The 15,828-nt window shown below is 34.6% G+C and overlaps 2 protein-coding genes across 2 annotated transcripts; both read right to left on the reverse strand.

The window, feature by feature from the left end:
* Positions 1–1,906: 1,906 nt before the first annotated feature.
* On the reverse strand, positions 1,907–3,099 carry LOC137806980 (uncharacterized). The gene is made up of 2 exons (XM_068607389.2): positions 2,742–3,099; positions 1,907–2,568 (listed from the first exon to the last, which is right to left on the reverse strand). Exons 1-2 carry the CDS (start codon positions 3,097–3,099, stop codon positions 1,907–1,909), a joined length of 1,020 nt encoding a protein of 339 aa, XP_068463490.2.
* A 47-nt stretch (positions 3,100–3,146) lies between these two features.
* Positions 3,147–9,453, reverse strand: LOC137833422 (G-type lectin S-receptor-like serine/threonine-protein kinase At4g27290). The gene is made up of 7 exons (XM_068641777.2): positions 8,034–9,453; positions 7,811–7,930; positions 4,712–4,857; positions 4,427–4,637; positions 4,081–4,318; positions 3,857–4,007; positions 3,147–3,774 (listed from the first exon to the last, which is right to left on the reverse strand). The coding sequence occupies exons 1-7, from the start codon at positions 9,307–9,309 to the stop codon at positions 3,469–3,471; spliced, it is 2,448 nt and encodes an 815-aa protein (XP_068497878.1). The 5' UTR covers positions 9,310–9,453; the 3' UTR covers positions 3,147–3,468.
* Between the last annotated feature and the right edge of the window lie 6,375 nt (positions 9,454–15,828).

A 15,828-nucleotide genomic window follows, 5' to 3' on the forward strand; every position in this document is an offset into this window, starting at 1 on the left:
TGTAGGCTCTCTTTATTTTGCCCTTCTTGTCCTTGTAGCTAGGCTTTTTCTCTTTGCTTTTGTTTGGAAAATCTGCCTTTATATGACCTTGCTCACCACAGCCAAAACAGGTATAGTTATTGGAATTAAAATCATTGGATTTCTTGTTTCCATACCTATCTTTGTTGTTGTCCTTGTTGTGGTTCCTCTACAAGAATTTGCTAAACTTTCTTGACAGCAAGCTAATGTTTTCCTCGTCACTATCATCGTTGGATTCTTGTTTGCCTTTATGCTTGGAAGCTTTTAAGGCTATGCTCCTTACGTGCTTGTCTTCGCTTTCTTGAACATTGAGTCGATTCATCTCTAACTCATGTTCCCTAAGCTTGCCAAGCAAAGAAGCCATACTCAAAGATGTTAGATCTTTAGATTCGGAAATAGCAGTTACCTTGGGTTGCCATGCTCTATCAAGACATTTCAAGATCTTGATGCTTAGTTCTTCCTTTTCAAAGGTCTTGTCAAGGCTCATGAGATGATTGATGATGTGCGTGAATCTTTTCTGCACCTCAACAATTGTTTCACCTTTGAGCATTCTGAACATCTCATACTCTTGGATTAAGGTATTTTTCCTAGCTCTCTTCACCTCATTTGTACCTTCATGAGTTACCTCCAAGGTGTCCCACATTTCTTTTGATGATTTGCATTGAGAGACCCTGAAAAACTCATCTGAATTTAAAGCAGAGGTTATTATATTTTTGGCAATGCAATCGAATTTGGCCTTCTTGCTTTCTGAATCAGTCCATTGAGACCAAGGCTTGTTGCAATCCCACTCGCTTGTTTCATTTATTCGCACATCACGACTCAACATCACCTTGTTGCTTATCGGGTCAAGGAGCTTGTATCCTTTTGTCTTCTCATCATACCCCAATAAAAATATTCCTTTTGCTTTTGTCTTCGAGCTTCGTTCTTCGTTGATCTGGTACGTGTGCATAAGCCACACTACCAAACACTTTGAGATGAGAAACTGTTGGCTTTTGTCCGTTTCATGCCTCTTGTGGTGTTTGATCATCTAACTTCACATGTGGACATCGATTTTGCACATAGATGGCGTTCTGCCCAAAATTCCTTTGACATCTTTTAGCTCTTAAGCATTGATCGAACCATGTCGAGAATGGTCCGGTTCTTCCTCTCGGCCACACCATTTTGTTGAGGAGTGTATGGTGCAATTAGAAATCGCCTTTTGCCTTGCTTCTCGCAGTACTCCATGAAAGTCGTTGAAGTATACTCGCCACCTCTATCAGATCGTACAACTTTGATTTGTCTATCAATTTCCTTCTCCACCATCACCTTGAACTTTTTGAACACCTCGAATGCCTTGGATTTTTCCTTCAGAAAATAAACCCAAGTCTTTCGAGAGAAATCATCGATAAAGGTAATGAAATACCTTTTACCACTGAAGGATTCTGGAGTAATTTGTCCACATATATCGGTATGAATCAATTCGAGATGTTGCTTAGCCCAATATTGAGCCTTCTTTGGAAACGAGGTTCTCACATGCTTGCTGAGCACATATTCTTCACAAAACTTTGCCTCGTAGTCCATGTTAGGTAGCCCATGCACCATATTCTTCTTCGCTACCATGATGTAGGTGACCAAAACGGAGATGCCACATCGATGCCTTATCTTCTATGTTGACTTCCAAACATTTTTCTCATATGCTTTTCAAATTCAGCTTATACATCCGATTTCTTGCCATCTCGATTCGAGCAACCAAACGCCCTTGCTTGTTCTTCAAGTGTAGTAGACGATCTTTCAAAAATATCGAGTAACCTTTCTCTGTGAGTTGCCCCATACTCAAAATGTTGGTCTTAAGGTCTAGTACGTAATAAACATCTTGCAGTGACCCAATTAAGCCATCATTTTGTAAGTATCAAATCGTACTTCGCCCTTTGACCTCCACCTTTGATGCATCTCCAAATGACACATGACCATCTTCAATCTTTTGCATATCTTTAAATATGTACTCGTGATCGCACATATGATTGCTTGCTCCTGAGTCGAGGTACCACAGAGTGTCACTATTAATGTAGACTTCATCTTGAGCCATCAAGAGAACACCTTCATTCGTTTCGACTTCCAAGGCTAGGTTGGTTGTTTCTTCTCTCTTTATATCAACTCGACAATCTTTTGAAAAATGCCCCACTTTACCACAATTGTAACATTTGTCAGAGTTGCAATCCTTCGCATAGTGATCATATTTGTGACATTTGTAGCACTCGATGTTGGAATAATTCGATCGGTCGCCTCTTCCTCTACCACGTCCTCTTCCACGCCAATTTGGTTGGCTCGACTGTTCATTCTCCTTATAGTACCCTTCATGACTGCTGCCTTTTCCACCACGATCGTTTCCACGACCACACCCTCTATTTTGAGAATTTTGATGATAGAGTACCTTTTCATCTTTGATTGACGCCTTGGTTTGAAGTGCTTGCTCGAGTGTTTCCTCCTCCTTCTTCTTCTTTCGTTGCTCGTGTGCCTCTAGAGAACCCGCAAGCTCGTCAACTGTAAGCGTCGTAAGGTCCTTTGACTCTTCTATTGCGCACACAATACTCTCAAAATTGTCGGTTAATGTTCTCAAATTTTTTTCCACAAGTCATGCATCGGTCAACGTTTCATCGTTTCGGTTGAGTTGATTCACCACAGTCTGTACACGCATAATGTAGTCAGATACACTTTATGACTCCATCATCTTCATGCTCTCCAACTCGCCATGAAGAGTTTGTAGATGCACTTGCTTAACTCGGTCAACTCCTTTGAACACCTTTTTAAGATGTCCCACGCTTCTTTTGAAGTAGTTGCACTAACAATCTTCTCAAAGCCTGACTCATCTATCGCTCGGAACAACATGTATAGTGTCGCCTTATCCTTTGATCGCATCTCTTTCAACACCTTGATTTGAGCCGCCGTATAACCCGTGGTATTTGTTGGTTCTTCAAAACCTTCTTCGACCACCTCCCATGCATCTTGAGAACCGAGAAGAGCTTTCATTTGAATGCTCCAATTATCATATGTGGTCGCCTTTGTTAACCGTGGTAGTGGTATTTGACCCATCACATTTGCCATTGGCTTTGATACCAAATTGTAAAAAGAAACAACCACTCACACTTGTATTTTCTCTAAAGAAACACTCTTTTTTGTATTTCTTTCTATTGTATTTCTTTCTCTAGTGCCTCTTACAACTGAGAGAGCATCCTATTTATAGGCTTTAGAAAACTCTTCTAGACAAATCTTCGTTATGGCCTTAAAACCCCACTAACAACATAATTAAAATCTCACGCACAACTTTTGACCTTTCACCTATCCAAACTCTCATTCTACTATTTTCTATTAACTTCTAATTTTAAAACCTACAAATTTACATTTAAAGTTTATTCAACACTCTGTTTCTCGTGCCAACACATAATTTCTTCGTCTCCGTCAATCATTGTTCATTTATCGGGCCTCTAACATGGTTATTGTTACATGGTTGCTTGAACTCGTGTCTTTCGAATTTAACCGTAAATCTTCTTCAGCTAAAACATTTCTCGAAATGAAACCGTGTTCTTTGGGCTCAACCAGTTCCATTTGAGTCTCCAACATTAGAATCACGGACGCCATTGTTGGCCTATCTTCTGGGTACTGCTGCACACACAAAAGACTAACATGGAGACAACGCAGAACTTCTGCTATAATACACGACTCCATCTTGTTGGAATCAACCAACTCCATTGCCCTCCCCTTCTTCCATAGTGTCCATGCCTGTGTCATACTAATAAGCATTATTATCATTTGTATATTTAAATTAGACATACATTATTTGAAAGTAGATTCAAGCTCTTACATGACCAACTAGGTTAAGACTCCCATCTGTGTGATAAAATCCTCTATTTTTCTTTCCACATACAATCTCCAACAGTAAAATGCCAAAGCTGAAGAAATCTGATTTCACAGAAAATAATCCATCAACAGCATACTCTGGTGCCATATACCCACTGCAAAACACACATTACATCAAGAACAATATTTAGTGAAAAGAAATTTGGTGTTGGTTACCCAGACACTCACTATGTCCCAACTACTCTTCTTGTGTTTCCTTCAATCTGGTCCCCTCCAAAAATTCTGGCCAATCCAAAGTCTGATATTTTAGGGCTCAAATTTTTATCAAGAAGCACGTTACTTGCTTTGAGATCTCTATGAATAATCCTCAAACGGGAGTCTTGATGAAGATACATAAGCCCTCTTGCAATTCCACATATTATGTGGAAGCTCTGAGGCCACTCTAGCAAATTACTTTTTGTATCATCTGTTTGTTCAAGAAAAAAATGTTATTAACCACTGAATCATTTGAGTAATACGCTTATATCACTGAAGTCATTAACAACCAAATATAGGCTTTGTTGATTTTCCATACCAAATATGAAGGAATCTAGGCTTCCATTTGCCATGTATTCATAAACTAACATTTTTTCTTGTCCTTGAATGCAACAACCAATAAGTTTTACAAGATTTCGGTGCTGAAGTTTTGCAATCAATTTGACTTCATTTATGAACTCTGTCACTCCTTGCCATGAGCTCCTTGAGAGAGTCTTCACAGCAATTTCTTGCATATCAGTTAATACTCCCTGCATACTCAGGATTATGAGTAGATGCTAGGCACTAATATTTATGTTTCTGCCTTTTTTCTAAGAATAGTTACCTTGTACACAGGTCCAAAACCACCTTCTCCAATCTTATTTTCTGCTGAGAAGTCGTTAGTGGCAGTTGCAATTGTGAATAGATCAAACAATTGAACGTCCAGATCATCCACTTGTTTTTCATGGTGTTCTTCTGACAATGATTTTTCTACAAAACGAAGGAAGGACTTCGTAATGTTAATAAATTAAGTGGGGGTATAACTCAAAATAGTGTTGAATGGAGAAATTATAGAATGTTAATTTCGAGAGAGATCATATATATAACACATGGTTCAACAGAAAAATACAAGTGTTTAATTTAATGACTTTATTAAATTTTTTCTTTATGTATTATTTTTTAATGTTTAATTATTTTGCATACAAAATTATTTCTCATTTGGATAATGTGTGACAATGTAAGAATCTATGCATATGTACACTATGGGTCTATTGATTTTAACAAAATAACTTATTATTTATTAAAAAAATCTTTTATTTAATATTAGTCTTTAGAAAATAAATAATAATTTTTGTGATGGATAACATTTATTTGTAATTACCAATAATGTTGTACTTGAAGTTGAGTTAATAATTAATGCATCGGTCAAAACTGGAGAAAAATTTCAAACCAAAAATGTCCTGCAGACCGAGTCAAAACTAATAAAAGAAGAAAAACTAAATGTCTTGGTCAAAACTAATGAAAAGTTTGTTTCGATCAAATAATTTCCCATTATGAACATTGATCTTGGTTTTTTAAAATCTTAAAATAAAATTCAATCCATATCCAATTTAAATCATATTGATTGAATTACATAACAGATTCATTAAAATGAACTTAAATAATTTGATATAACTTAAATTTATATATTTTTTATTTTTTTCTCATCCCTCTACTCTTTAGATTTCTCTATTATGTCTGCGTCATGCTTCACTACTATCTCTTAAAGTCTATAAAAAAACACTAAAATCTCTTATATTTTGGTAGGATTTGTTTTGCAAATATTTGATGAAATTTAAAAAATTCAGGGGAAATATTTACAGAAAACTCATTTCTTATAAACTTTTATAACAGAAAATCGAAAAAAAAATCTCACATGAAAAGTTCAAGTATTGATTTCGGTAATCCTATAGAAAAAAATGTAGTAGTTCCACTCTTGGACAAGTGGTTTTCTACCTGCCATCACTTTGTATGACTTGGTGTCTTAAGTGTGGAATATAATGCAAAGTACAGAAAAAAATATTTTTTTAGATACGTAAGAGCAAGCCAGCACGAATGCATGGAGTGACAGAAAAGTCAAAGAATTTACAAGCACACGAAATGAACCCAAACAAACTATCAAGAAGAGGACGAGTTTTGAATTTAGAGGAGGTAGAAGAAAAGATTGAAAATAAAGAGTTTGATCTTATTACGAAAACTTATATATTTATAGATAATCTGATGATAATAAGTGTCAAATAAAGTTAATTTATTTTTATTAAAATATACTAAATGACTTTATAATATATTAAAAAATAGATTTTATAAATCTAATTTAACTTTATAAAATTAATTTATAAGATGAAATTTGTACTAATAATTGATATATTATATTTTATTTTTAATTAGTGTGAGATTTTTTAACATTTTTCTATAATCAAAAGTCACGCAACAAGAAGAAGCAGATTTCAAGATGAATCCTCCAACCAATGGAGTATTGGGGCTTAAGATTAGATAGAACAAAATTGGGACCTTCTAAAACCTTTCTAGCTACCCATCTTCTCATTAGATCCAGAGTCTAACTATTCGTTAGATGATGGTTGCAAATCTATGGTTTTTGTTTCTATCATGGTGATAAAGAAAATATCCAAACAAGAGTGACTAGATTACTTGAAATGCCCAATAAACTAGACAAAAATTAAGGCTAGTTGAATACAATGATAAAGATTTAATAAATATCGACCAATTGAGAACCAAACACATGGAGGGGGAAAAAGACTTGACAATAAAGACTATATGCAAGGAGACACTAGCATAGGCTACAATTTTGGTAATAAAATCCAAACTCATGCTTTACTCTAATCCAACTTTGACTGAAAAAATTCATGTTTGAGTTTTCTTTCTCATGTATTAACTGGGTAGGGACTAGTTAGGATGGGATTCTATTTTCTTACTTTCATTCTAAAGGTGGTTAAACTATGAACTAATTGGAAGGGTAGAAGTTTAAATTATTATAACACTTAAATTTCTTTATACATTTAATAAGATAGAATTTAATTTTTCAGATTTTTCAATTTTTTTAATATAATATTTAGATTAAAGCATAATACATAAGTAAATGCAAGATTATTTTAAAAACATGTAAACAATTTAAATTTAACAAAGATGGACTTGGGTTTCCCCAAGTCAATAAAATGATGTTGAGTTTAAATTTTTATACTCCCAGTCTTTTGTAATTAAAATCTACCATATGACCGGAGATTAGAGACAGTGAAAAAAATCATAAAACTGTGACATATGCATGTAATAAACAAAAGTAGAAATATTAAATTAGTTTACTCATGATTCAAGATCTATTAACATAAAAAATTAAAACATGACAGTTGGATAAAAGAGTACGCAAAAGGAATCTATTGGGAGATAAGCTATCTAAAATTAATTAGATGATATAAGGAATTGTAAGATAACCAGCATAATAATTATATTTATATAAATATTGTTCTAATTTATATTTGACAAATTTTCCTTCTACCATACCAATTTCAATTTGAATCTTATCATTTTTAAAATTTTTTAACATTATCCTCTATTCTAGATTTAAAACTCCAAAATTTAAAAAATATAATTTAAAACTAGAATATAAAATCTGAAAATACATTTTGAAAAAATAATTTTATCAGTTTCACCCCTTTCATCTAAGATCATCTTGTCATTTTCCAACACCATTTTCATCATTTTGTAAGACCATTTTTCTTTATTTCACTCACAAATCGGTTGCAGGTCCTTGATATGGTGGAAGAATAATTTACCTTCAAATTTAACACTCTACCAAGTTATATATAGAAAAGTTTTGTAACCAAAAAGATATATAGAAAAAAAAGCGCAGTCATGTGTTGGGTAAAAAACTGTGAATAAACAAATTTACCAGATTTGTTCCTCCGAATTCTGCAGAATAAATAGGAACATAATAGAACGCCACAAACTGCTGCAACGGTGGAAACAACTATTGGAAGCGTCTTGATCTTGTTGTGGCTATATACAGACCCTAGAGAGTTAGAACAGATAATGGATAAAGTTAAAGAGATTTTAGCATTTTGAAAGTTGAAACTCACATGAAAAGATGAAAGTTAGAGTGATCTTGAGTTTACCTAACTCAGAAGCAGCCATCCTTATATATAGGTCTTGCTTACCAGTTTGAAACTGTCTCATGTCAATGAGATCTCCAAACCACATGACACATCCACTACCTCCATTTCTTATGTCTGAATTTGTATAGGCCATGCAAGAACAATTATTCAAACAGTTCACTCTGCATTCTTCTAGACCGATACTCTCATCCAACCAAGTATGTGTAGTATCTGGAACTTTCAGCCCTTCAAATTTCAGAAACCCACCTTTGTCTGTACCATTGCAAATTAACGGTGTATTACGGACACATCCTTCAGTCCAATCCGATGAGTACCATTTCTGAGGTGACTTTGGATTGAAACCTTTCAAACATTGGCACACTTGTGATTGGGTTGTTACGCAGTTTCCATAGGGTCCACAAAGGCCATAGTTGTCACAAATCTCATTTGGGAGGTATCTACATGTCCTCCAATTTTGGCCACCCTCCACCCACACGTACCCAGAAAGTGTACCGGTTTCGTTTATTACATTTATGGAGAGCACAGAATCATTTGCAAGGCTATAGGTGTAATATATCTCCTCCTTGTTGCTGACAAAATTGAACTCAAAAACGGTGTTGTTCTGTAGATCTGGTGTTCCACTAAAATATAGGCCATTCCAAGGTCCAAACCTGAACCATTTTTGTGTTCCCTTCATGGTATAAAACTCAGGATAGTTGTAGAGTTTTAAGACCCTAGAAACCTCTCCTGGGGATGGGTCTTCTGGACTCTTCCACGCAGTATAACTCCATTCAAGACTAGTTCGGAGGTCTTGTCCATACTTCATCCCAGGGAAGAGTGTGTCAGAGGGATAGTCAAAGCTTTGCCACAAATATTCTTCTTCCTTTGTTTCTCCTTCGTTTCTTATAAGAAGATTGCCACTGTCTAGGAGCACAGCCACTGGATTCTGTGCTTGTTTGAGAGTGTTGGTGTGCCAAACAACAGATCCATTTTGGGTGAGAACAAGATTTCCTGTGGGGTTCAGTGTTAAGATACCAGAAGAATCATTGATGGGGTTGGCTCTATTAGCAACCCAAAGGACTTTCTGAACTGGGATGTTCCTGTACCAAAGGCCCAGGTAACGTTTCTGGGAATTACCCGGGCTGAAGAACCCTAATTCAAACTTTCCACCATTTGACACCAAGGTCTGCTCATCCCTCAGGACTTGAGACACTTTTATCGAACTATTTGCTATGGAAATTTTGAGAGAGGGAACAAGTATGCATGCAACCATAATCATGAAAGTAAGAATGTGCATTCTGTCAGAGCTTTTGTGTGTCGTACAAGGTTATTTTGATATTGATGATATAGATTGAGCTAAGTGTTTGTTCAACTGGAAATTGGAAAATTCAGGACAAACTCAGGAGTGCCGTGAAGTATGTATGCTTTGTTTTTTTTTTTCAAACTTGATCACTTTCCAAGTTGACATATATACTAATTTGGCTCTTCATTTCTAACATGACTGCTGATAAAAACAAAAATTCTGACTTGACTTCCAAGTCAACTACTAACCCCACCTTCTTCTTAGAGAGATATTACTAATTAATTTAATACAATAAATCCAGATCTTATTAATAACTTTCATATAGCTGTCAACCAATTTTAGCATAACACGATTCCTTCCCCTTTTCTTCGAAGAATTTCAAAGATCCTTTTTCCAGAGATGAAAGATTATTGGGGTGGTGATACTTTAACACCCCATAGAATAAGATACACATTTTACATCCTAATAAATTATTATTTTAACTATATTTATTTTATTTTTTAATTTAAAATATTATTATAAGTGTCACACGTACTTTGTTTATTGTTTGAGTGTCAAAATAAACTTTTTCAAGATTATTGCCAAGTGAAAAAAGTTAAAAGAAGCACAAAGCTTAATTGAAAGCTGAAATATAAAAAGATTTATCCTGTATAAGTAGGGTCACAAAGAACCATCTACTCTCTAATATTATAGTTGGATCTTGGAGAGGTGACACTGGAAAGATACAATATTGATGTAAATTAAAAAAAAAAAAAAACTAGAATCACCTCCTATCTAAAATCTTAAAAACAATAGGTATAAGGCCTCCTATCCAAAATCTTGAAAAAAATAGGTATAAGATTTGTTTTCTTTATATAGTGTTTAATTTTCTATTTTTACTCAGTAACATATACTCATATTTACACTTGAGTTCCTGTCGAATATATACTTGTCAATCCTTTTTAGCTCCAACACAATTATTTCCATCTTTCTTATAAGAATTTATAGAAAGTTCAATAAATTTAAATATTCTTCGCCAAAAATGGAATGTTTTGTCAAAGGTTAAAAGAAGCAAAAGGCATTCAAAGCTAAACTCTTAGAGTTAAATGCTAAAGAAGGTTTGCCTCGTTCCTATAACTTAAAGACAAATTTAGGTTAGTTCAAGACAACTAATTTTTAAAAGAATTAAGAAATTGCATTTACCTTCCACTATAGGACATTGGTATTCTCTTATAGTTTTAAAATTGTTCTGAATAAGGGGTTGAGAGAGTAACGTTGGGTATGTTTTCGTCCAACTCGCCCAATTACGCCTAAGCTAGAAGTCACTGAGCCCAAGCCCAACTAGGTTAAATATGAGTTGTGAGGCACAACCCTAAAAATCAATTGGGAGAATAAAAGGTGTTAAAAAACCCTAGACGAGGCAACCATCAAGGAGAAACATTATGGATCTTCTTTTCTTGCTTTCCATTGTAATGGCCAACATGGGTGGTTAATTCTGTTAGAATATATGGCCTTAAACGAGAGGGGGGGTGAATTGTTTAAGAGGGATTTTCACAAACTTTGATGGTATAATGAAAATCAATTTGAATTACAGAGAAAAGAATCAAGGAATCAAATACCCAAAACTGTTTTAAGATGATATCAGAAAAACAATCGGTTGTTTTGTCGAAACAATCGGTTGTTTTTATCAGCAGTTTATAAAAACAACTTAAAAACAAAATTTAAAGAGTTAAGGGTAAGAGATAAGCACAGAAGCAATTTATACTGGTTCACTCTTACACCAAGAGCTACATCCAGTCCCCAGAAACCACTAGGTATTCCACTATGCAATCAAAACCAGATTACAAACACCACACACCAAAGTAGTGACCTTGAATCCCTCAAGAAACACACTACCTTTGGCAAACCACACCAAGAATGTTGATCTTGAACCCCTCAAGAACACACAACACTCCTTGGCAACACAAACACAGAAATATAGTAATCAAGGAAGAAGGGAATAGAATACACCTGGGTATTACAAAGCTTAAAGTTTAGAATTACAACCCAATCCTATTCCACACTTAAGAATGATCCAAAGCTCTTTCAAATCTTGAAAAAAATGTTTTGATAAACTCTTTCTGTTACTCCAAGATTAGGAGCGTAAAACCACCTTTATATAGACCCACCAAGTGGTCAAAATCATTTAATAAAGGAGCCAAGTTAGTTAGGATCATTTAAAACATATTAAAATCGCTTAACAGAATTCTGTTAAGATTTGCAGGAAAACAATCGGTTGTTTTGTCGAAACAATCGATTGTTTTGGTTTGACAGCAAAGTCAACCAAGTTTTTCAAAAGCAGCTAAGGTAAAACAACCTGTTGAATTTTTTACAGCTTTTTAGAAAACACATCTTTTCAAAAGGTTAAAGATTCAAATGAACTTGGATCATCTTAAGGAGTGAATTAACAAGTTTCAAACAACTAGACAACACACACACCCAACAGCAAGGTCTTCAAGCTTTCCAAAGATTACATTCACAAATATTCATCAACCCCATGACCACCAATGTGGTTGCCATTCATAAAAAGCTTTGAATTTCAAGGAAAACAAAGAATATATCTCTTTATGATCTAATTTAGAGGCACAAAGAATGCATATTTGACTCATAATGGGTTATGAAAGAAAAGAAACAGTTGTAATCATGCATAAGAAATCATGACAACTTTATTCAAATGTTCCAGAGGTAAAACAATCGGTTGTTTCGTGAAAACAATCGGTTGTTTTTCTGAGACAACAAGAAAATGTTATTTTCCAAAGCAAATCATCTTTCAAAGTGATGGGAAATGCATAATGAAATACATTCATACCTTTGCATTACCTCAAGCATGTTTAGAATCTCATTTGGTCTTATGAAGCCAAAAGCATAGGATGAACATATACAACTTACTTTACATAGGTCATGAATTTTGACTTGTCAAGAATTTGAGTAAGGTGTATACTCTTGAACCATAAACATCACTTTGATTATTCTTCATCATAGCACCTGTACTTGAAAGGTCCTGTAACACAGAATTGATGCTTATACAAAGCAAGTATAACAGCAAGATAACAAGACACACACAAACCAGTTTTCTGCATATACAACATTAGCAGAAAAACCAGAAAAAAATTAAAGTGTTCAAGTGCTTTCAAGTGCAGAGAAGCAACAACATAATGCATCAGTTTTAAAGCTATCTTATACAACCAAATCAAGCATAAACAGCTCCCCCTATTTGATCTACAAATAGACAATGAGAAGGCTTGTACAAAGCAGAAATCAGAATGATAATAGAGTAGTCCAGCAGTACAAACAATGATGACATTTCAAGAATAGAACATGACATAGAGCTTTCAAGAAAACAAGTGGATATAACTTTTATTATCAAATTCTGAGGCACACTCAATGTATATTTGTCCAAAAGCAAGATTTGAAAAAGAGGAATGGTTTAATCATGCATAAGCAAACTTGGCAGCATTATACAAAGGTGCTAGAGGAAAAACAATCAGTTGTTTTTAAAAACAACAGGTTGTTTTACTGTGACAGCAAAAAGAACATTTTTCACAACCAAAAATTACCTTTTAATTTGATGAAAAAGCAGTATGCAATTTGTTTATACCTTTGCACAGAGAACCCCAAAAGATTCACCCAAAAAGAAGACTTTGAGATGTTCATATGATCATAAAGCATACTTACATAAATTGTGAAATGAAAACACACATACTCTCTTTGAAGTTTCTCTTTTGATCAACACTATGCATGTGCCAAGGATGTCTCTTGACTTTCAAAGAACCTTGCAAGACATATTCAATTGAAGGTGTAGGTACAAAGATTGACTTTACTCTTGTCGCTTTTCCCTTTGACAGTCATTCTTCAAGTCCAAAAATGATTCTTGGCTGCCAAGGATACCTACAAGAAAAGATTAAGAAGCAAGATTTGGTTCCCTTATGAATTTGGGTCCAATGATGTTAGTAGGAACCTTAGAATCCTTAGGAACCCATTTCAAAATACCTTTAGGAACAGAAAACCTTCTTACTCTGCAAAATCTAATAGTGTGGCCCATTTTCATGCAGTAATGACAAATTTCAACCGGTTGTTTCGATAAAACAACAGGTTGTTTTTCAAAGAAACTTGAAAAGGGTTTTGAAACATATCTGTTATTGCTTTTTGGATTAAACCCCAACCCAGCCTTGCCAAAAACACATTTTTGAGAAGCAAGAACAGTTTCAAGATTGGATTGGCCTTTGGAAAACTTGTCCATGGTTTTTAAAAGATAGTGAACCTTCTTTTGAAGAGATTCACAATTTTCACAAGAGCTAGAATCACACTTGCAAGAAGAGTTTTTGTAAATCATTTCAAGACTTTCAAAATATGTTTTTGAATGGTTCAACTCTTCTTCCAAAATCTTGACTCTATTTTTCAACGAGTTTTTTAAACCTTTCAACCGTTTATTTAAAAGGGTCAACCTATTAGCTTCTTCACGAGTCTCATTGAAGGCCTCAAGAAGTTGACTATAATTCTCAAAATTAATAGAAGTGCTTGAACTTACACTGCTTGTGTCACTTTCTTCTTCATCACTCGAAGGGGAGCTTGATGAGTCATGATTATAAGCTTTTCTTGATTTTCCTTTCTTCTCATGCTTCTTGAAGTTTTTCCTCTCTTTGTTGGGACATTCAGTTTTAATATGACCTTGTTCACTACATCCAAAACATGTATATTTGTTAGTGTTAAACTCAGTAGGTTTCTTGTTATCATACTTGTTGAATGAGTCACTTTTGTTGTTTCTCTTCTTTAGGGACTTGCTGAATTTCTTAAACAGCAACCTAAATGTTTCCTCTTCACTCTCATCGCTTGAGTATTGACAGTTTTTGTTCCCAGCAGCTTGACTTGATCCAAATTCTTCTTTTGTCATATGACAAACCTCTTTTCTGGATTCTGAAGAGAAAGATTCAACAAAAGATTCTTCTTTGTCCATCAAGGCACTCCTTGGATTCTTGAGATACTGTTCAAGGGTATTCCACATTTCTTTGGCAGAACTACATTCAGAAACCTTGAGCAATTCATTAGAATCAAGTGCAAATACAATGATGTTCATAGCTACACAATCAAGATGTTCTCTTTCAGAAGAAACATTTTCAGATATAGGCATGAGATAGCTATTTGCAATAACATTCTAGATTTTTCTATCTATAGATTCAACAAATAATTTCATTCTTATACACCATAATTCATATTTCATACCACAAAACAAAGGTGGTTTGCTTAAACAGGCACCTTCCCCAAAAGAAAACTTTTCAGCCATTTAAAAAAGATTTAGGATCAAAACTTGAATATCTTTCAAGAACTTAGCTCTTGATGCCAATTGTTAGAATATATGGCCTTAAACGAGAGGGGGGGGGGGGGTGAACTGTATAAGAGGGATTTTCGCAAACTTTGATGGTATAATGAAAATCAATTTGAATTACAGAGAAAAGAATCAAGGAATCAAATACCCAAAACTGTTTTAAGATGATATCAGAAAACAATCGGTTGTTTTGTCAAAACAATCGGTTGTTTTTATACTGAGCACACAAGCAATTTATACTGGTTCACTCTTACACCAGGAGCTACATCCAGTCCCCAGAAACCACTGGGTATTCCACTATGCAATCAAAACCAGATTACAAACACCACACACCAAAGTAGTGACCTTGAATCCCTCAAGAAACACACTACCTTTGGCAATCCACACCAAGAATGTTGATCTTGAACCCCTCAAGAACACACAACACTCCTTGGCAATACAAACACAGAAATACAGTAATCAAATAAGAAGGGAATAGAAAGCTTAAAGTTCAGAATTACAACCCAATGCTATTCCACACTTAAGAATGATCCAAAGCTCTTTCAAATCTTGGAAAAACTGTTTTGATAAACTCTTTCTGTTACTCCAAGATTGGGAGCGTAAAACCACCTTTATATAGACCCACCAAGTGGTCAAAAGCATTTAATAAAGGAGCCAAGTTAGTTAGGATCATTTAAAACATATTAAAACCGCTTAACAGAATTCCCTCGCATAATTATAACAACAACTTAAAATGAAGCTCAGACGTTTAATAGCAATTAACATTTAAAGTCTATTCCTAGCACTCAAATATGTTAAGTATTGTTGTTTAGGTCCAAACCCTAAAAATACCTCCCGGTCAGATTTAGGATTCTCAATTTGTCACGGAAAGTTAAAAGTAAAACAACAATACCAATAATCAATCAAGAACTGAATATTAATATATAAGATATCACCTCAATACATAAGAGTTTGAGCAGATTACTCCCAATCCTAAAGGGTAGAATTAGCCACGCATACTTCTACCACCTTCCATTCTTACAATTCACTCTATGGTGTTTTCCTCTGAATCTAGCACACTAGGGTTGAGCCTCTAGCCCTCTATTTAACCTAGTTTTCAAGGGTTAGGTTGCTTCCTGTGTCGCGCTAATGGGCTATATGATAAAACATAAAAAAGGCCCAATCTTTCTTTG

Source organism: Phaseolus vulgaris, chromosome 11 (genome assembly GCF_051622355.1).
Source record: "Phaseolus vulgaris cultivar YP4 chromosome 11, ASM5162235v1, whole genome shotgun sequence".
Taxonomy (NCBI): domain Eukaryota; kingdom Viridiplantae; phylum Streptophyta; class Magnoliopsida; order Fabales; family Fabaceae; genus Phaseolus; species Phaseolus vulgaris.